General features: G+C 49.4%; 1 protein-coding gene across 1 annotated transcript in view; it reads left to right on the forward strand.

The window, feature by feature from the left end:
• The window catches only part of LOC139233157 (uncharacterized), a 56,602-nt gene that overhangs the window by 23,374 nt on the left and 10,965 nt on the right, over nt 1-22,263 (forward strand). The window contains exons 10-15 of the mRNA XM_070863737.1: nt 1,154-1,296; nt 4,286-4,465; nt 8,557-8,652; nt 14,125-14,406; nt 19,739-19,957; nt 21,770-21,844. Of these exons, the coding sequence (XP_070719838.1) occupies nt 1,154-1,296; nt 4,286-4,465; nt 8,557-8,652; nt 14,125-14,406; nt 19,739-19,957; nt 21,770-21,844 (995 nt within the window). The remainder of the gene's footprint in view (nt 1-1,153; nt 1,297-4,285; nt 4,466-8,556; nt 8,653-14,124; nt 14,407-19,738; nt 19,958-21,769; nt 21,845-22,263) is intronic.

The following is a 22,263-nucleotide window of genomic DNA, read 5'->3' on the forward strand; positions in this document are numbered from 1 at the left end:
TTTATAGGGAAGCTAGATAAAACACATGAGTGTGCAAGGAATCGAAGGATATGTTAATGAGATGAGATGAAGTAAATAGTGACACGAGGCCACTGTTCCTCTTAAATTTTGGGGTGTGCGGCCCCTTTAAAAGACTGCACAGCCCGTTCAAAATACCGCGGTGGAGGTCCCAAGAGCTGCGCGGCTTAAAGGGAACATTGGATGAGGTTCGTAGGAGCATAAATACTGGCATAGGCCACATCCATGCCTTTGTTACCTCTAGACTTGACTGTTCCAACGCACTCTTGGCTGGCCTCCCACATTCTACCCTACATAAACTAGAGGTGACCCAAAACTCGGCTGCCCGTGTCCTAACGTGCACCAAGTACTGCTCACCCATCACCCCTGTGCTTGGTTGGCTTCCAGTTAAGCAACGCCTCGATTTCAAAATTATCCTTATTTTCAAATCCCTCCATATCTCTGTAATCTCCTCCAGCCTCGAAATCGTTGCACTCCTCTAATTCTGCCCTCATGTGCATCCCTGCTTATAATCGCTCAACCATTGGTGGCTGTGCCTTCTGTGGCCAAGGCCCCAAGCTCTGGAACTCCCTGCCTAAATCTCTCTACCTGCCTAAATCTCTCTACCTCTTTTTCCTCCTTCAAGACACTCCTTAAAATATACCTCTTTGACCAAGCTTTTGCTCACCTGCCCTAATTATCTCCTTGTGAAGCTCGGTGTCCAATTTTTAATCTCATAACACGCCTTGGGAATGTTATCCATTCTTTAAAGGCGCTATATAAATACAAGTTGTTATCTGTTCTGTGTGTGTGTTCCCCAAACCTCCGTCTCTTCCCCATTGTACATGGGAAGCCCGGAGGCATTATATTGCGTGCAGCCATGGGCTGCAGAAGCTGTGTGCTCCACACGAGGAATAACTTGTTTAAGAGTTTAGTCGGCAATTGTCTGTAATCTGCAATTTCTATACTTAATTAAAGAAAACGTTAGCGCTCACTGAAATATTGTTACCGCAGATTGGTTTTGACTTTACCCCACCACCTCCAGCGCAGGCGATGTCCTCTGGTCCTGCTGTCCTGGACAAGGTGCAGCGGCTAGTTATGGTCTCGCATTACCTCATTCCTTCAGAGTCCTAAATCGTCTTTTCCTTGGCCCCAGGCGGCTCGCGATCCAACTGCTACAAGTTCATCAGCTGGGTGACTGGGTGCAGCCACAGCACCATCGGCCGAGTCAACGAGCAGATGAAGAGGACGGGGGGCGAGCGGGAGCCCCCTCCACACGGGCTGAAGAAGTGGTGGAAGGCAGGTGACGTTTCATTGTCCGTCAAGGCGAGGGATAGCGACGGCGAAACTGTCCCACTGTGCACGGTTTGTGTCAGCATCAGGAACATGAGCGGACGGAAATGACCATCAATGCCTGCCCCCCTCCCCATCCTCCATCTCGCATCACCCACTCCTTCCACCTCGCTGCCCCCTCACCCCCCCCCCCCCGACTCTCGTCACCCCCTCACCCCCCCCCCGACTCTCGTCACCCCCTCACCCCCCCCCGACTCTCGTCACCCCCCCCCCCGACTCTCGTCACCCCCTCACCCCCCCACTCTCGTCACCCCCCCCCCGACTCTCGTCACCCCCTCACCCACCCCCGACTCTCGTCACCCCCTCACCCCCCCCCCCGACTCTCGTCACCCCCTCACCCCCCCCCGACTCTCGTCACCCCCTCACCCCCCCCCGACTCTCGTCACCCCCTCACCCCCCCCCGACTCTCGTCACCCCCTCACCCCCCCCCCGACTCTCGTCACCCCCTCACCCCCCCCCGACTCTCGTCACCCCCTCACCCCCCCCCGACTCTCGTCACCCCCTCACCCCCCCCCCCCCGACTCTCGTCACCCCCTCAGCCCCTCCGTCTCCTCGTCACCCGCCCCCCCCCCGTCTCCCACCTCCTCCCCCTCCGTCTTGCCGCCTCCACAACCTCCATTTCCTGCTCACACTCTATCTCCACCCCGCTCCCCACCTCCTGCACCCTCTTCCCTCTTTCCCCCCCCCCCCCCCCCCTCTTCATCTCCTGCCCCCCTCCATCTCTGACCCTCCGCCCCTTCGCATCCATGTTCTCTCCTGGGAGAGGTCAACAATAGAGACTAACCCAGGTCCAATGCGGGGTGGTGAGGGAATCCTGTGGAAAATTCCTCTCCGACCCCCTGAGCTGATCCTGACCAATCCAGGGCATCACACGGAACAAGTGTTTGTTATCCGTTAATCCACTTAACGTAAAATACATGTTAGACACTGAATCAGCTCTGCCCCAAAAAGAGATCTCGCTCCCTCTCGTCAAAGTTTGCTTGCACCTTCGGGGGCAGTTGCTAATATACGCTCCTGGACTCGTACAGATCAGCAGCGAAAGATGATTTTCATCTCGGCAGACTGGGCTGTATTCAAACTCCAATCTCACACTGGACAAGGCAGTGTCCTAGTTCATTGTTGTCCGGTGGAAATCGCTGACTAGGCCCAAAACTAAGGCGACACATTTTTAGCCACATGCACTAATTTTAGTAGAAAGAAAAGAAAGACTTGCATTTCTATAGCACCTTTCACAACCACCGAATGTTTCAAAGTGCTTTACAGCCAATGAAGCTCTTTTGGAGTGTGGTCACTGTTGTAATGTGGGAGACACGGCAACCAATTTGCACACAGCAAGCTCCCACAGGCAGCAGTGTGATAATGACCAGATAACCTGTTTTTGTTATGTTGATTGAAGGATAAATATTGGCCAGGACACCGGTCATAACTCCCCTGCTCTTCTTCAAAATAGTGACGTGGGATCTTCTACATCCACCTGAGAGCAGATGGGGCATCGGTTTAACGTCTCATCCGAAAGACGGCACCTCCGACAGTGCGGCACTCCCTCAGCACTGCACTGGAATGTCAGCCTAGAGTTGTGTGCTCAAGTCCCTGGAGTGGGACTTGAACCCACAACCTTCTGACTCAGAGGCGAGAATGCTACCCACTGAGCCACAGCTGACACTTTGTAGTAGAAAGTGCCTTACTTACACCCACACAATCCAGGTAAATGTACCTCACACGTGTATATTTACTGAACAAACATCTATCGCCATTCAGTAACCAAGGAGATAATGCACTCGTATTAAGCAAAAAAAAAGCACTCGTACATTCTGTTTCTCATTTTACCATTTTGCCAACAAATGCACAAAATGTTTAAAGTTCACATGCAGACGTCATGCAAATGTGAGTATTGAAATCACAGGCCCAAAGACTGTGTCTATTACATATTTCTTGTCAAAAATTCAGTTAGCCACATCTGGATTCCTAATTAGCCACATGTAACGAGCGGCTAATATATTGGACAACACTGCCCTCAGCCAATCAGTCCTCGGATTCACCACTAGCATCCCTCCAATTCTGGCCAATTGCGTGTCCCCGATTTCCTTCACTCCACCATTGGTGGCCGTGCCTTCAGCGGCCTAGGCCCTAAGCTCTGGAATTCCCTCCCTAAACCTCTCCGCCTCTCTTTCCTTAAGACGTTCCTTAAAACCTACCTCTTTGATGAAGCTTTTGGTCAGCTGTCCTAATATGTGGCTCGGGGTCAAATGTTGTGTGATAAAAGCTGTGAAGCAGTTCCCTGTGACGTTTTACAATGTTAAAGGCGCTATATAAATGCAAGTTGTTGTTGCGTGTCCTTCCATTTTCTATTCATGAGAACTAGTGAACAAACTGCTTTCCTACATTACAACAGTGACTATACGTCAAAAGTACTTCATTGTTTGTAAAGCGCTTTGGGAGGTTCTGAGGTCGTGGAAGGTGCTATAGAAATGCAAGTTCTCTCTCTCTTGTTTTCTCTTTTTCTTTCTCTCTTTCTCCCTTTTTACTTTCTTTTTATTTCTACAACCTTCTGACTCAGAGGCGAGAGTTATCCATGGTCCGCCAATGAATGCAAGTTTAAAAAAAATATATACAAGTTTGTGATGAAATTGGGAGCGACTGTACAGAACGCCACTCCACGGCACCATCTAGTGGCTGGAGCTTGTAGCTGCAATGTTGCAGTTAATGTGACACAATTGAATGAGAGATGTTGATGTAGCAATTTACAATGGTGAATGCTGGTTTGAATGCAGGTGGAGCAGATAAGCGAGCGTCTTTAACACTATGACAGCCGTGCACGTTGCAAAAGCCCGCTTTTGATTGACACGGCCGATTCTATTCTGAATGGAATAAATTGTGGGTTGTTAACCCTCTCGTGCATTTTTGCAAATGATTCAATTTTGTTTCATGTTTGAAGGAAAAAACAAAGATGCAGGGGATGGCCGGTTCCGAGCAGCAGAGCACGAGTGTGAACACCGCGGAGGTGACAAACGCTGCTCCCGCTGCCGTCAATGCCGGGGCTTTCTTCTCGGAAACCATCACAGTCTCCGTGGGCAACAGTCCACTGCCGGCGGGACTCTCCTCCCTCCCAGCCACCGTAAGTTCTTTTCATTTCCCTTGGTAATGTATGCACCGGTGAGCATGCTCACAGGTTTGTAGAGCTGCTGCATCATGAGTGGCTTAGCTAGTCACGTGTTGTTCACAAGACTCAATAAAACCCCAGCCAGTTGGGTCGTCGCGGTCATCCACGATGAGGTATGCAGTTGTGAGCCCAGTGGATGAACTGGTAGTGTGTAGTGTGATTGTTAAACCATTGTTAATAAACCAACTAGTTCTTAATACAACAACAACGTGTATTTATATCGCGCCTTTACCTGAGTAAAACGTCCCAAGGTGCTTCACATCAGTGTTCTGAGACAAAACAAATAAATTTGACACTGAGCCACATAAGAAGAAATTACAGCAGATGACCAAAAGCTTGGTCAAAGAGGTAGGTTTTAAGGAGCGTCTTAAAGGAGGAAAGAGAGACGGAGAGGTTTAGGGAGGGAGTTCCAGAGCTTGGGGCCCAGGCAGCTGGTTGAGCGGTTATAATCAGGGATGCTCACGAGAGCAGAATTTGTAGAGCGCAGACATCTCGTGGGGTTGAGAGGCTGAAAGGGATTACAGAGATAGGGAGGGGGGGGGGGGGGTGGCGAGGCCATGGAGGGATTTGTAAAGAAGGATGAGAGTTTTGAAATCGAGGCATTGCTCAATCAGGAGCTAATGTAGGTCAGCGAGCACATGGGTGATGGGGACTTGGTGCGAGTTAGGACATGGGCTGCCGAGTTTTAGATCACCAAGTTTACGTAGGGTAGAATGTGGGAGGCCAGCCAGGAGTGTGTTGGAGTAGTCAAGTCCAGAGGTAACAAAGGCATGGATGAGGGCTTCAGCAGCGGATGAGCTGAGGCGGGTGATGTTGCTGAGGCGAAAATAGGCAGTAATATCAGTATGTTGCTATGAATTCTTAAGCAAAGAACCCATGAAGCAAATACATGACGCCCTTTATTGCATTGAGAGCATGTTAAGCACTGATCAACCTGTCAACATATAGAAAGGAAGACTTTTTCTATTCATCCCTGGGATGTGAGGGTCGTTGTCAAGGCCGGCATTTATTGCCCATCGCTAATTGCCCTGGAGAAGGTGGTGGTGAGCCGCCGCCTTGAACCTCTGCAGTCCGTGTGGTGAAGGTGTTAGGGAGGGTTCCAGGATTTTGACCCAGCGATGAAGGAACGGCCGATATATTTCCAAATCAGGACGGTGTGTGACTTGGAGGTGGTAGTGTTCCCTTGCACCTGCTGCCCTTGTCCTTCTAGGTGGTAGGGGTCACGGGTTTGGGAGGTTTGTTTGCATTTTATGTGGCACATTTGATGACCTCCGGACATCCCAAAGCGCTTTACAGCCAATGACGGACATTTTTGAAGTGTAGTCGTTGCTGTAATGTGGAAAACGCGGCAGCCAATTTGCGCACAGCAAGTTCCCACAAACAGCAATTTGACAATGACCAGATCAAATGTTTGCAGTGATGTTGGTTGAGGGATAAATATTAGCCAGGACACCGGGGATAACTCCCCTGCTCTTCTTCGAAATACTGCCATGGGATCTTTCACATGCGCTCGAGAGCGCGGACTGGTCGCCGGGACAATGCTGCACTCCCTCAGCACTGCACTGGGAGTAACAGCCTCGATTTTTGTGCTCAAGTCTCTGGAGTGGGACTTGAATCCACAACCTCCTGACTCCGATCCGAGTGTGCTACCCACTGAGCCACAGCTGACACCTTTCGAGAACATCCGTCGTGCTTAAAGTGTCAGAAAAAGGAAGCCTTCCTTCTGATATATTCCTTCTGACCCAACTGGCAAACCTGCCTCACCAAACAGCAGCCAAACTCTGACTGACCTCGATCTGTGTTTACTCACAGCCGTTAAACTTTGCGGCTTTAAAGGGGTAGAGCTCCCTATTAGCAGCAGAACAATACACCGTTCCACACCTCTGTCTTTGTAGAACTTCGAACCATGCAGCACAGAAGGAGGCCATTCACTCCATCGTGTCTGTGCCGGCTCTTTTGAAAGAGCAATCCAATTAGTCCCACTTCCTTATGCTTTCCTCATAGCCCTGCTAATTTTATTTTCCCCCTTCAAATATTTATCCCGTTCCCTTTTGAAAGTTACTGTTGAATCCGCTTCCATCACCCTTTCAGGCAGTGCGTTCTCGCTGTGTAAATTTCTCCTCGTCACTCCACTAGTTTCTTTGCCAAGTGGAAACAATTTCTCATTTACTCTATCAAAACCCCTTTGTAATTTTGAATACCTCTGTTAAATCTCCCCTTAATCTAAGCAGAACCCTTCCCAGCTTCTCTAGTCTCTTTACATAACTGAAGTCCCTCATCCCTGGTAAATCTCCTCCGCACCCTCTCCAAGGCCTTGACATCCTTCCTAAAGTGTGGTGCTCAGAAATGGACACAGCGCTCCAGCTGAGGCCTAACCAGTGCTTTACCCAGTGGTGAGAATGTGGAACTCGCTGCCACAGGGAGTAGTAGAGGTGAATAGTATCGATGCATTTAAGGGGAAGCTGGTTAAACACATGAGGGAGAAAGGAATAGAAAACGATATGTCGATAGGGTGAGATGAAGAGGGGTGGGAGGAGGCTGGTATGGAGCATAAACACCGGCACGGAGCTGTTGGGTCGAATGGCCTGTTTCTGTGCTGTACACTCTGTGTAATTATAAAGATTTAGCTGCATAGAATCATAGAAATTTACAGCACGGAAGGAGGCCATTTCGGCCCATTGTGTCTGCGCCGGCCAACAAAAAGCTATCCAGCCTAATCCCACTTTCTTGGTCCGTAGCCCTGTAGGTTACGGCACTTCAAGTGCACACCCAAGTACTCTTTAAATGTGGTGAGTGTTTCTGCCTCTACCACCCTTTCAGGCAGTGAGTTCCAGACCCCCACCACCCTCTGGATGAAAAAAATTCTCCTCAAATCCCCTCTAAACCTCCTACTAATTACTTTAAGCCCTTGGTTGTTGACCCCTCTGCTAAAGGAAATAGGTCCTTCCTATCCACTCTATTGAGACCCCTCATAATTTTATACACCTCAATAAGGTCTCCCCTCGGCCTCCTCTGTTCCAAAGAAAACAAACCCAGCCTATCCAATCTTTCCTCGTAGCTAAAAATTCTCCAGTCCAGGCAAAATCCTCGTAGATCTCCTCTGTACCCTCCCCAGTGCAATCACATCTTTCCTGTAATGTGGTAACCAGAACTGCACACAGTATTGCACGAAGTTAGCTTAACTTCCTTGCACATTAGCCAACTAATGGTGAGCAACACCGCAGGCTAGGATAGAGGTCTTTAAAAATTATGAAAGATTTTCATAGAGTAGACACACAGAGAATGTTTCCACTTGTGGGGAAGAGCATAACTAGAGGCCATCAATACAAGATAGTCACCAAAATATCAAATAGGGAATTTAGAAGAAACTTCTTTACCCAGAGAGTGGTGAGAATGTGGAACTCGCTATCACAGGGAGTGGTTGAAGCGAATAGTGTAGATGCATTTAAGGGGGAGACCGGACAAGCATATGAGGGAGAAGGGAATAGAGGGTTAAGATGATCGAGTTAGATGAGGAAAGACGGGAGGAGGCTCGAGTGGAGCATAAACACCGGTATGGACTGGTTGGGCCGAATGGCCTGTTTCCACTGTTAGGGGAAACTAAAACCAGGGGGCATAGTGTCAGAATAAAGAGCCGCCCATTTAAAACTGAGCTGAGGAGGAATTTCTTCTCTAAGGTTTGTAAATCTGTGGAATTCGCTGCCTCAGAGAGCTGTGGAAGCTGGGTCATTGAATAAATTTAAGACAGAGATAGACAGTTTCTTAACCGATAAGGGGTTATGGGGAGCGGGCGGGGAAGTGGACCTGAGTCCATGATCGGATCAGCCATGATCATATTAAATGGTGGAGCAGGCTCGAAGGGCCATGTGGCCTACTCCTGCTCCTATTTCTTATGTTATGTTTCTGTGCCCTATATCTATCCTATGTCATTCTATGATTACTGCTTGTAATAAAAAATACTTTTATCTGCCACAACGGGTTTGTGCGTATTCCTGCAATTGCTTACGTTCTGTGCTCTCTTCTAAATGTTACCTTCTTTAAACCAGCTTCAGCTGCAGTTCGAGCAACAACAAATCAAAGTGCTGAAGAAGCAAGTTCAGGTCCTTCAGCAGCAGCGACAACATAGCTACCAGCAGCTGCAGGTACCGCCAACAACCCTCCCTCGGGAGAGAGCATTCGAAAGAAAGGGATTGGGCTGGTCGTAGAGCTGTCCCAACAAGGGCTGGGATGTGCTGCATTGGTGGAGGGCCCAATCAGCCTGCGGCACTCTCGCTCCACCTGCTGGGCAGTGGCAGAATGACCGTGACCGGGTCTTGGGAGTGGTCTGCTCAAAGGACCCGGTCAGCTGAGCATTGATGAGGAAGAGAATCTAAAGAGGGATAACACTCGCACACCTCACCTCACCTCACTCACTCACTCACTCTCGCTCGCTCTCTTACACACTTGCTCTCACTCTTACACACTTGCTCTCACTCTTACACACTTGCTCTCACTCTTACACACTTGCTCTCACTCTTACACACTCGCTCTCACTCTTACACACTCGCTCTCACTCTTACCCGCTCTCTCGCTCTCACTCTTACGCGCTCTCTCGCTCTCACTCTTACGCGCTCTCTCGCTCTCACTCTTACCCACTCTCTCACTCTTACGCACTCTCTCGCTCTCACTCTTACGCACTCTCTCGCTCTCACTCTTACGCACTCTCTCGCTCTCACTCTTACGCACTCTCTCGCTCTCACTCTTACGCACTCTCTCGCTCTCACTCTTACGCACTCTCTCGCTCTCACTCTTACGCACTCTCTCGCTCTCACTCTTACGCACTCTCTCGCTCTCACTCTTACGCACTCTCTCGCTCTCACTCTTACGCACTCTCTCGCTCTCACTCTTACGCACTCTCTCGCTCTCACTCTTACGCACTCTCTCGCTCTCACTCTTACGCACTCTCTCGCTCTCACTCTTACGCACTCTCTCGCTCTCACTCTTACGCACTCTCTCGCTCTCACTCTTACGCACTCTCTCGCTCTCACTCTTACGCACTCTCTCGCTCTCACTCTTACGCACTCTCTCGCTCTCACTCTTACGCACTCTCTCGCTCTCACTCTTAGGCACTCTCTCGCTCTCACTCTTACGCACGCTCTCGCTCTCACTCTTACGCACGCTCTCGCGCTCTCTTTCACACTCGCTCTCTCTCACACACTTGCTCTCTCACTTATTCACAGACACTCTCGTTCTTTCTCATACACTCTGTCTCACTCTCAGACTCACACTCTCACTCCATGATCCACCGTTGACAATATCATGTGGACTTACGATGTTCCTTTTCGTGCAGGCTTTAACACATTTATTTTAAACGGCTTAATGCTTCCACTAAACTAGAAATACAGACTCTGAAAATGTTCAGCTCATTTCGCAGCTGTGATATCTGGGTTTACACGTGTATAAAGTCTAAAGTGAGGAATACGGTGTATTGCAGTACCCAATTCCTGCGACAGGAGGGCTCTGCATTTACAGGGACCAGCTATTGCAACAACAACAACATCCATTTATATAGCGCCTTTAAAGCAGTAAAAGTCCCAAAGGCACTTCACAGAAGCAATTATCAAACAAAATTTGACACTAAACCACATAAGGAGATATTAGGGCAGATATCCAAAAGTTTGGTCAGAGGTAGGTTTTAAGGAGTCTCTTAAAGGAAGGGAGAGAGGTGGAGAGGTTTAGGGAGGGAACTCCAGAGCTTGGGGCCCAGGCAGCTGAATGCACGGCCGGCAATGGTTGAGCAATTAAAATCGGGGATGCACAAGAGGTCAAGAAGTGGAGGAGCACAGAGATCTAGGAGGTTGCAGAGATAGGGAGGGGCTGCTGCAGCATAGTTTGGCTCTGGTTATAGAGGCCCCTTGGCTCTGGTTATCTGGGCCAAGGGACCTCAGATTGCATAAGAACATAAGAAATAGGAACAGGAGTAGGCCATACGGCCCCTCGAGCCTGCTCCACTATTTAATACGAACATGGCTGATCTGATCATGGACTCAGCTCCACTTCCCCGCCCGCTCTCCATAAACCTTTATCCTTTTATCGTTTAAGAAACTGTCTATTTCTGTCTTAAATTTATTCAATGTCCCAGCTTCCACAGCTCTCTGAAGCAGCGACTTCCACAGATTTATAACCCTCTGAGAGAAGACATTTCTCCTCATCTCAGTTTTAAATGGGCAGCCCCTTATTCTAAGATCATGCCCTCTAGTTCTAGTCTCCCCCATCAGTGGCTGTGGTGCCAGGAGATCTACAACTTCACTCATCGGGTCTTCCGGAGGCAGGACTGAGGGCTGACCGAGTCTGTTTCCAATAGCATAGGAACCAGGAGGAGGTCATTCAACCCCTCGAGCCTGTGAACAGCATTCAATTCGATAACGGCCGCTGTTCACCTCCACTCCCTTTACCTTCACTCCATATCCCCTTCGCTCCATATCCCTTGATTCCGTTACCTAACAAAAAATCTGAGTCTTGAAATTTTAAATTGACCCCCAGCATCTACAGCCTTTGAGGGGGGTTCCAGATTTCCACCACCCTTTGTGTGGAGAAGTGCTTCCTGACATCACCCCTGAATGGCCTAGCTCTAATTTTAAGATTGTGGCCTCTTGTTCTGGACTCCCCCCACCAGAGGTAATAGCATCTCTGTATTGGATGAAGGAATTGTGTAATATCTCCAAGTTTGCAGATGACACTAAGCTGGGTGGCGGTTTGAGCTGTGAAGAGGACGCTAAGAGGCTGCAGGACGACTTTGACAGGTTTGGTGAGTGGGCAAATGCATGGCAGATGCAGTATAATGTGGATAAATGTGAGGTTATCCACTTTGGGAGGAAAAAACACGAAGGCAGAATATTATCTGAATGGTGGCAGATTAGGAAAAGGGGAGGTGCAACGAGAATTGGGTGTCATGGTACATCAGTCATTGAAAGTGGGCATGCAGATACCGCAGGCGGTGAAGAAGGCAAATGGCATGTTGGCCTTCATAGCTAGGGGATTTGAGTATAGGAGCAGGGAGGTCTTGCTGCAGTTGTGCAGGGCCTTAGTGAGGCCACACCTGGACTATTGTGTTCAGTTTTGGTCTCCTAATCTGAGGAAGGACGTTCTTGCTATTGAGGGAGTGCAGCGAAGGTTCAGCAGACTGATTCCCGGGATGGCAGAACTGACATATGAGGAGAGACTGGATCGACTGGGCCTTTATTCACTGGAGTTCAGAAGGATGAGGGGAGATCTCATAGAAATGTATAAGATTCTGACCGGACGGGACAGGTTAGATGCGGGAAGAATGTGCCCGATGTTGGGGAAGTTCAGTACCAGGGGACATAGTCTTAGGATAAGGGGTAGGCCATTTAGGACTGAGATGAGGAGAAACTTCTTCAGTCAGAGAGTTGTTAACCTGTGGAATTCCCTGCCACAGAGAGTTGTTGACCTATGGAATTCCCTGCCACAGAGAGTTGTTGACCTATGGAATTCCCTGCCACAGAGAGTTGTTGATGCTAGTTCATTGGATATATTCAAGAGGGAGTTAGATATGGCCCTTACGGCTAAAGGGATCAAGGGGTATGGAGAGAAAGCAGGAAAGGGGTCCTGAGGGAATGATCAGCCATGATCTTATTGAATGGTGGTGCAGGCTCGAAGGGCCGAATGGCCTACTCCTGCACCTATTTTCTATGTTTCTATGTAACCTATCGAATCCCTTAATCACTTTAATTAGGGCACCATTCCACCTTCTAAACTCGACGGACTACAAGCCAATCTGTCCTTCTGATATAACCCTTAAAGCCGTGGTGACATCCTGATGAATGTGTGTACTGTACCCCTTAAGGTTACCTTAAAAAGAAAAGAAAGACTTGCATTTATATAGCACCTTTCACGACCACCGCACGTCTCAAAGCGCTTTACAGCCAATGCAGTACTTTTGGAGTGTGGTCACTGTGGGAAACGTGACGGCAAACTCCCACAACCAGCAATGTGATGATTTTGTTTTTTTTTTGTTATGTTAAATGAGGGATAAATATTGGCCAGGACCTACTCTAATCGAACTAATTCTTTGCCTCGATGTCTTCATCGAGGTTTCTCCATTATAAAAAGGTGAGTTTATATTTTTGTGATACTGCAGATTTCTCCTCTCTGCCAGATAACACATCATCTGGTCATTGTCACATTGCTGTTTGCAAAATTGGCTGCCATGTTTCCCACGTTGCAACAGTGACAACCGAGTCCTGAGCAGACCACTCACCGGCATTAACGTGGAAGAAACCGCGCACGTGCCAATATTTGATTGGGCCGCGCAGCCAGTTAAAGGGACCGCGCACGGAATTTTGTTTTTAGAGGGAACATAGCCAACCGCCCTTCAAAAAGTACTTCATGGAAGCTTTGGGACGTCCCATGGCCACGAAAGTGGCTGTGTAAATGCAAGTTCTTCCGTGTCAGCTGTTGGCTCAGTGGGTAGCACACTCTCCTCTGGGTCAGAAGGTTGTGGGTCGAGTCCCACTCCAGGGACTTGAGCCCAGCAATCTAGGTTGACACTCCCAGTGCAGTGCTGGGGGAGTGCTGCACTGTTGGAGGTGCCGTCTTTCAGATGAGATGTTAAGGATCCTATGGTACTATTTCGAAGAAGAACAGGGAAGTTATCCCCAGTGTCCTGGCCAATATTTATCCCTCAATCAACAAAACAAAAATACAGATTATCACGTTGTTGTTTGTGGGAGGTTGCTGTGCGCTAGATGGATGTCACGTTTCCGACATCATCATCAACCATAGGCAGTCCCTCGAAATCGAGGAAGACTTGCTTCCACTCTAAAAGTGAGTTCTCGGGTGACTGAACAGTCCAATACGGGAATTACAGTCTCTGTCACAGAGTTGAAGGAAAAGGTGGGCGGGGAGTCTGGCTTGCCGCATGCTGCTTCCGCTGCCTGCGCTTGCTTTCTGCATGCTCTCGGCGACGAGACTCGAGGTGCTCAGCGCCTTCCCGGATGCTCTTCCTCCACTTAGGGCGGTCTTTGGCCAGGGACTCCGAGGTGTCGGTGGGGATGTTGCATTTTATCAAGGAGGCTTTGAGGGTGTCCTTGAAACTTTTCCTCTGTCCACCTGGGGCTCGCTTGCCATGTAGGTGTTCCGAGTAGAGCGCTTACTTTGGGAGTCTTGTGACAGGCATGCGAACAATTTGGCCCACCCAACGGAGCTGGTCGAGTGTGGTCAGTGCTTTGATGCTGGGGATGTTGGCCTGATCGAGGACACTGATGTTGGTGCGTGTGTTCTCCCAGGCTATTTGCAGGATCTTGCGGAGACATAGTTGGTGGTATTTCTCCAGCGATTTGAGGTGTCCACTGTACATGGTCTACATCTCTGAGCCATACAGGAGGGCGGGTATCACTACTGCCCTATAGACCATAAGCTTGGTGCCAGATTTGAGGGCCTGATCTTCGAACACTCTTCCTCAGGCGGCCGAAGGCTGCGCTGGTGCACTGGAGCGCACATTACAACAGTAACTCCACTCCAAAAAGTACTTCATTGGCTGTAAAGCACTTCGGAACGTCCGGGGGGGGCTGTGTCCTGAGGAAATTCAAATTCTCCCATTTTTCTTTTCTCAGCCAGAAACCGCTGTGACCCAGCTGCCTCTTCTGCAGCTGCAGCTCCTCGGAACGTCTCAGGTCATCAGCCCTCAGCCGCCGTCCCTGCATCAACCGAGTGGTGACCTAACCCAACAGCAACCGGTGGGACTGGAGGCCAGAGCAACGCAGCAACAGCAGCAGATACTGAAAGAGGGGCCGTTGATCGCACAGTTACTGCAGAATCCCAGCCACTCCCAGATGGTGTCGGCAGTGCAATCCATAGGAATCCTCCAGGATGTGCTTCAACGGAGTGATATTCAGGTGAACCCTGGGCTTTATGTGTGTGTTTGTTCCCCTCGCCCACCCCACACTGCTCCTCCTTTCCCTGACTGATAAAAGTCGGTAAGCATTTGCTTCCAGGCCTCTGTCAGGAGCGCTCTATAACCCGGCACTGCTAGCCTTGGCTCAGTGGGTAGCAATGCTCAAGAAGCTCGACACCATCCAGGTCAAAGCAGCCCGCTTGATCGACCCCCCATCCCCACCTCAAATACTCGCTCCCTCCACCACCGGCGCCCCCTGGCTGCAGTGTGCACCATCTACAAGATGCACTGCAGCAACTCGCCAAGGCTTCTTCGGCAGCACCTCCCAAACCCGCAGCCTCTACCGCCTAGAAGGACAAGGGCAGAAGGCACGTGGGAACACCATCAGCTCCACGTTCCCCTCCAAGTCGCACACTACCCTGACTTGGTAATATATCGCCGTTCCTTAATCGGCGCTGGGTCAAAATCCTGGAACTCCCTCCCTAACAGCACCGTGGGAGCACCTTCACCACACGGACTGCAGCGGTTCAAGAAGTCGGCTCACCACCACCTTCTCAAGGGGCAATTGGGGATGGGCAATAAATGCCGGCCTTGCCAGCGACGCCCACATCCCAGGAATAGATTTTTAAAAACTCTCGCCTCTTGAGTCTGAAGGTTGTGGGTTCAAGTCTCGCTCCACAAGATCTAGACTGGAACTTCAGTGCACTACTGAAGTGTCGTCTTTCAGATAAGACGATAAACTGAGGCCCCCGCCTGTCCTTTCAGGTGGACGTAAAAGATCCCACAGCACTAATCGAAGAAGAGCATGGGAGTTCTTCCCGCTGTCCTGGGCAGTATTTATTCCTCAACCACCTCCGGTGGTCACGATCACATTGTTCTTTGTGGGACCTTGCTGTGCGCTGTTGCATAGCTACACTTCGGAAGTACTTCATTGGCTGTAAAGCGCTTTGGGACCTCCTGAGGTCGCGAAAGGCGCTATAGAAATGCAAGTCTTTTTGTTTCTTTCAATACTGAATGAGAGACATGTGCTGACATGTTTCTGATTTCTGTTCATTCGCTTCCACTTGGCACTTTCCTCATGCCCAGGCTGTGGTTTGGGACTTGCTGTGCAGGGAGTTGCAAAATGCGACTAATTTCCTACCACTGGAATGCGCTGCCTGCAACAGTAACTTTTGAAAGGGAATTGGATAAATACTTGAAAAGGAAACATTTGCAGGGATTATGGGTTGCGAGCGGGAGAGTGGGACTAATTGGATAACTCTACCAAGGAGCCGGCACAGGCACGATGGGCCGAATGGCCTCCTTCTGTGCTAATGGTTCTTTGCCTCATCTCATGGCACGGTGCATTAATGATTAATGGGACAGTCCCGTTGTGCCCTAGTGTTGACTTTGTTAAAGGGTGCTATGTTTATATATACACACAAGGGCGTGCAAAACCCCTGTGTGTCCGCAAACCACTTCCCGTTGTCACCAACGCTGGTCGTGGCTTGATGTCGACGTATGTCACTGAGACTGTTAGTGCAGTCCGTTATAACGGGAATTGCCCGTGTCAACAGGGCCACAGGATGCTGCAGGCAACTGCCACTAGGTGGCAGTGCGGGGCCTACTGCCTGCTCACTGCTGTTCTCGGGACACATGGGGTGAGATAGGCCACAGGGGATCTACTGGTACAGGTGGAGCATCCGAAATCCGGAAATCTCGTGACCGAGGCCATTCCGGATTTTTGGTATTTCCGGATTTCAGAATGTCTTTCTGACGTCCCAAAACCGGAAACGCCTGAGGTGGCCGAGGTGAGGTAAGATAAGGGGTTCCGGGCAGTGGCGGGGTTCCGGGCGGTGATAGAGGTCCCGGGGCGGCCGAGATTCGGGGGACTCTGGCAGCCGGTCCGGATTACGGAACATTCCAAATTTTGGAACTCCAGATTTCGGATGCTCGCCCTGTACTTTACAAATCACTGCGGTGGTGATTCTTGTGGCACCAATTTCCATCTCTGTTAAGTCCTCCCTCGCTGGTTGGGTTCTGTTTTCAGACCACGAGTTGCTTGCCCTGCCCTCCATGCTCTGCGTTCCCTTACTGTGGGGGTCACAGCAAAGATACTTATTGTATCTCCTCAACACAACCGTGTAGTTTAAAATCTTTTTTAATAAAATGGCAGAAAGTATCCTGGGAGAGGTGGGTTTTTCATTCTGAAGGAGTCTAGTCATTCGTGGGTTCAAGTCCCACTCCAGAGTCTTGAGCACAAAATCCAGGCTGACACTCCAGTGCAGTGCTGAGGGAGCGCCGCACTGTCGGAGGGGCAGTGCTGAGGGAGCGCCGCACTGTCGGAGGGGCAGTGCTGAGGGAGCGCCGCACTGTCGGAGGGGCAGTGCTGAGGGAGCGCCGCACTGTCGAGGGGCAGTGCTGAGGGAGTGCAGTGCTGAGGGGGCAGTGCTGAGGGAGCGCCGCACTGTCGGAGGGGCAGTGCTGAGGGAGTGCAGTGCTGAGGGAGCGCCGCACTGTCGAGGGGCAGTGCTGAGGGAGCGCCGCACTGTCGGAGGGGCAGTGCTGAGGGAGCGCCGCACTGTCGGAGGGGCAGTGCTGAGGGAGGTACATCTTTCGGATGAGACGTTAAAACGAGGCCCCGTCTGCCCTCTTGGGTGGAATGTAAAAGAGCAGGGGAGTTTTCCCCAGTGTCCTGGGCCAATATTTATTCCTCAATCAGCATCACTAAAAACAGATGATTTGGTCATTATCACATTGCTGTTTATTGGAGCTTGCTTTGCGCCATGTGGCTGCCACATTTCCTACATTACAGCAGTGACTACACTTCCAAAAGGAAAAGTACTTGATTGGTTGTGAACTGTTTTGGGACGTCTTGAGTTTGTGAATGGCACTATAAAGAAAAGAAAGACTTGGATTTATATGGCGTCTTTCACGACCACCGGATGTCTCAAAGCGCTTTACAGCCAATGAAGTACTTTTTGAGTATAGTCAGTGTTGTAATATGGGACACGCGGCAACCAACTTCTTTCATTCAGCTGAAAGCTCTGTAGTCTTTGGAATATCTTGGCACCAAACAGAGGCGCCATTTGACACCTCGACCACTCGCAGGGATCTTTTCTTAGAATGACAGCAACAGGACCGAAATCGCAGTCACCCCCCATCTCCGCCCCTCCTCCCAGCTGACGGTTGCGATCTGTTGCTGTGTCAAGGAGCTGCTATTGATAATGAAGAAGAAAGCTGTAGACTACAGGAAGATAACAATGAACTGGGCAAAACAGTGGCAAATGGAATTCAATCCGGAGAAGTGTAAGGAGAATTTGGGGAGGGCTAACAAGGCAAGGGAATACACATTAAATGGTAGGACACTGAGAAGTGTAGAGGAACAGAGGGACCTTGGAGTGCATGTCCACAGAATCCTGAAGGTAGCAGGCCAGATAGATGAGGTGGTTAAGAAGGAAGAAGGCATACAGAATACTTGCCTTTATTAGCCGAGGCATAGGATAAAAGAGCAGGGGGGTTATGCTTGAACTGTATAAAACACTAGTTAGGCCACTGCTAGAGTACTGCGTGCAGTTTTGGTCACCACAATGCAGGAAAGATGTGATTGCACTAGAGAGGGTACAGAGGAGATTTACAAGGATGTTGTCTGGATTGCAGCATTTTAGCTACGAGAAAAGATTGGATAGGCTGGGTTTGTTTTCTTTGAAACAGAGGAGGCTGAGGGGAGACATTATTGAGGTGTATACAATTACAGGTGGTGGTGACAGAGACTGTGGTTCTCGTATTGGACTGTACAGCCACCTAAGAACTCATGTTAAGAGTTGAAGTAAGTCTTCCTCGATACCGAGGGACTGCCTATGATGATGTATACAATTATGAGGGGCTAGATAGAAAGGATAGGAAGGATCTATTTCTCTTGGCAAAGCGGTCAACAACCAGGGGGCATAGATTTAATGTAATTGGTAGGAGGATTAGAGAAGATTTGAGGGAAAATTTATTTACCCAGAGGGTGGTGGGGGTCTGGAACTCAGTGCCTGAAAGGGTGGTAGAGGCAGAAACCCTCACCACATTTAGAAAGTACTTGGATGTGCACTTGAAGTGCCGTAACCTACAGGGCTACGGACCGAGAGCTGGAAACTGGGATTAGGCTGGATAGCTCTTGGTCGGCCAGCGTGGACATGATAGGCCTAAATGGCCTCCTTCCGTGCTGTAAATTTCTATGATTTGTTTGTCTAGCGTCTGTGATGGCTCTGGGAGCTGTCTGAATGCCTCGTGTCTCCTGAGATCGACGGCAGTGCGAGGGTTGACACGGGCTGCACTACTTTAAACCATAAGTGGTGATGTGTTCCCCAGACGTGCTCACTCCCTCTACTGTTTTGTTTGAATTCATTATTTACCTTACAAAGTTTCCTTTTTGAGCCAGTGAACTAGATGTTAAGTCCAGGCAAATTACACAATACGTGAACTGTTTAAAATGAGTATTGTCGGCTCCTCCGAGCGCTTCAGTGGGGAAATGAATCACTGCTGTGGCACTGAGCTATACACAGCTTGACAAAAAGACCTTTCACAACCTCAGGACATCCCAAAGCGTTTTACGATCAACTGCAACAATATTGGCCCCAGGACACCGGGGAGAACTCCCCTGCTCTTCTTCAAAACTGTGGCCGCGGGATCTTTTACGTTCACCCGAGAGGGCAGACAGCACCGCGGTTTAATGTCTCATCCGCACGACGGCACCTCCGACAGTGCAGCGCTCCCTCGGTACTGCGTTAAGAACATAAGAAATAGGAACAGGAATAGGCCATTTCGCCCCTCGAGCCTGCTCCACCATTCAATAAGATCATGGCCGATCTGATCTTGGCCTCAACTCCACTTTCCCCGCCTGCTCCCCATAATCCTTGACTCCCCTATCGTTCAAAAATCTGTGTCTCTCCACCTGAAATATAATATATTCAATGACCCAGCCTCCACAGCTCCCTGGGGTAGAGAATTCCTAAGATTCATGACCCTCTGAGAGAAGAAATTCTTCCTCATCTCAGTTTTAAATGGGCGACCTCTTATTCTGAAATAAAGGAGCGTCAGCCTGGAGAATGTGTTCAAGTCTCTGGAGTGGGGCTTGAACCCACAACCTTCTGACTCGGGAGGCGAGGGGCCTACTGAGCCACGGCTGACACAGTTATTATATTATCGGAGTCCCGGTTTGCACTTGGTGTGGCACTGTGGATCATTCCCAGAGTCAGCCGGCGGCAGTTGGAACCTTCGGGAGGCTTGAGTGAAATCTCAGAATTTTCGGTCATTTTCTCTGTTGCTCCCAAAATAAAACAAATCTCTTATTTTCTTTTAACATTCAGGTGCTGGTTCAAACCTTGGATCTGCCTTCCGGTATGACACTGCAGAATGGCGGGAACTTGAGAGCTCAGTCCCAGGCAGCCTTGTTATACAACATCCCCTCACAGCCGATCAGCGGCTGTGACGGTGGACAATGTGCTGCCCTTCCCGACCTCGGGCATGTGACGTTTCAGGAAGCACCATCCCAAAGCCTCAACAATCCAGTCAGCCAAGGACCTCTGGTGAGTTTATGTTGCGTTTTGGGGGTTGAATATAGCAGTGTAAGCAGGGCCTAGAGTCGAGTTGTAAACAAATGTTTAACATGGTCTTCTCACATCCCACTCCCCCCCCCCCCCCACTGTCTCCTATTTTAACTGAGGCATTTATTTTAAATGGGTTACGGTCATAAGAGATAGGAGCAGGAATCGGGCATGCGGCGCCTCGAGCCTGCTCCACCACTCGATAAGATCATGGCTGATCATCTATCTCAACTCCACCTTCCCACACTATCCCCATATCCCTGGATTCCCTTAATATCCAAACATCTACCTCTGCTAAACATGTTAAGTATTTGATCACTAACATCACCAATAGTAATTTCTGGGATTATGTCTTATGTGGGGTTAACTCGGTAACATACTAGGAAGGAGTACCTTGTAGTATTCGTTGTGATTCTGTTTTTGTGGCGATCTTGGACTGTAATATCACAATGCAGGGTTAATTCCAATGCTCTCTTGACCAGCCTCCCATCCTTCGCCCTCCATAAACCTGAGCTCATCCAAACCTTTGCTGCCCGTAACCTAACTCGCACCAAGCCCTGTTCGCCCATCGCTTCTGTGCTCCCTGACATAAGAACATAAGAAATAGGAGCAGGAGTAGGCCATTCGGCCCCTCGAGCCTGCTCCGCCATTCAGTGAGATCATGGCTGATCTTCTACCTCAACTCCACTTGCCTGCACTATCCCCATGTCCCTTGATTCCCTTAATATCCAAAAATCTATCGATCTCTGTCTTAAATATACTCAAAGACTGAGCCACCACAGCCCCCTGGGGTAGAGAATTCCTAAGATTCACCACCCTCTGAGTGAAGACATTTCTCGTCATCTCTGTCCTAAATGGCCAAGCCCTTATTCTGAGACTGTGACCCCTGGTTCTAGACTCCCCAGCCAGAGGAAACATCCTCTATCTACCCTGTCTAGCCCTGTATAAAATTTGTATGTTTCAATGAGATCACCTCTCATTCTTCTAAACTCTATAGAATATAGGCCTAGTCTACTCAATCTCTCCTCATAGGACAATCCCCCCATCCCAGGAATCAGTCTGGTGAACCTTCGTTGCACTCTAGGCAAATACCCTTCCTTGGATAAGGAGACCAAAACTGTACACAATACTCCAGGGCCCTATATAATTGCAGTAAGACGTCTTTATTCTTATACTCCAATCCTCTTGTAATAAAGGCCAACATACCATTCGCTTTCCTAATTGCTTGCTGTACCTGCAGGTTAACTTTCAGTGATTGGTGTACAAGGACACCCAGGTCCCTCTGAACACCAACATTTCCCAATCTCTCATCATTTAAAATATACTCTAGCCTAATTTTAAATTCTCATCCTCGTGTTCAAACCGCTCCCTGGATCGACCCTCCCTATATCTGTCACCTCCTCCAGCCCTACAACCCTCAAAGATCTCTGTGCTCTTCCAATTCTGGCCTCTTGGCCCGCCCCCTCTTCCTTTGCCTCGCCATTGGCGGCCGTACCTTCGGCTGCCTGGGCCCTAAGCTCTGGAGTTCCCTCCCAAAATCCTCTCCGTCTCTCATCCTCCTTTAAAACCGTAACACCTTGACCAAGTTTTTGGCCACTTGTCCGAATATCTCCTTATTTGGGTCAGTGCCAATTTGGCCTGATCATGCTCCTGGTTGTGGCCTGAAGCCTATTGTTATAACCCAGCCTATTGTCCAGCTCACCATGAGCAATGCCAGGGGAGATCTTCCAATGTGTCAATTGAGTTTTTTTGGCTCTTTCATACACTGACCCTTTTGATTCCCATTTTCATCAGCTCGGGCTGGATGGACTGCTTAGCAACAAACGAGGTGCTGGGATGTCTACAGCAGCCAGTCAACTCATCCTGCAGGTACGACGTACATTCGGAGGTATATTGTACAGTCAGTCGCTTGTGGTAGATTGGAAGACTGCCATCTAACCAAATATCTAACATTCAAAATGTGAAAAATGAATCCTCTCTGGGGGGGGTGGGGAGGAGCTAAAAGGGGACTAAGTAATTTATAGTGGAGAGTCTCATAGAAAGAACTTGCATTTCTGTAGCGCCTTTCATGACCTCAGGATGTCCCAAAGTACTTTAAAACCAATGAGGTGCTTTTTGAAGTTGTAATGTGGGAAACGCGGCAGCCAATTTGCACACAGCAAGCTCCCACAAATAGCAATGGGATAGTGACCAGATAATCTGGTTTTGTTTAATGGAGGGATAACTGCTGCCCTGCTCTTCTTTGAAATAGTGCCGCAGGATCTTTTACATCCACCTGAGAGAGCAGA

This window comes from Pristiophorus japonicus, chromosome 20, assembly GCF_044704955.1.
Source record: "Pristiophorus japonicus isolate sPriJap1 chromosome 20, sPriJap1.hap1, whole genome shotgun sequence".
Taxonomy (NCBI): Eukaryota; Metazoa; Chordata; class Chondrichthyes; family Pristiophoridae; genus Pristiophorus; species Pristiophorus japonicus.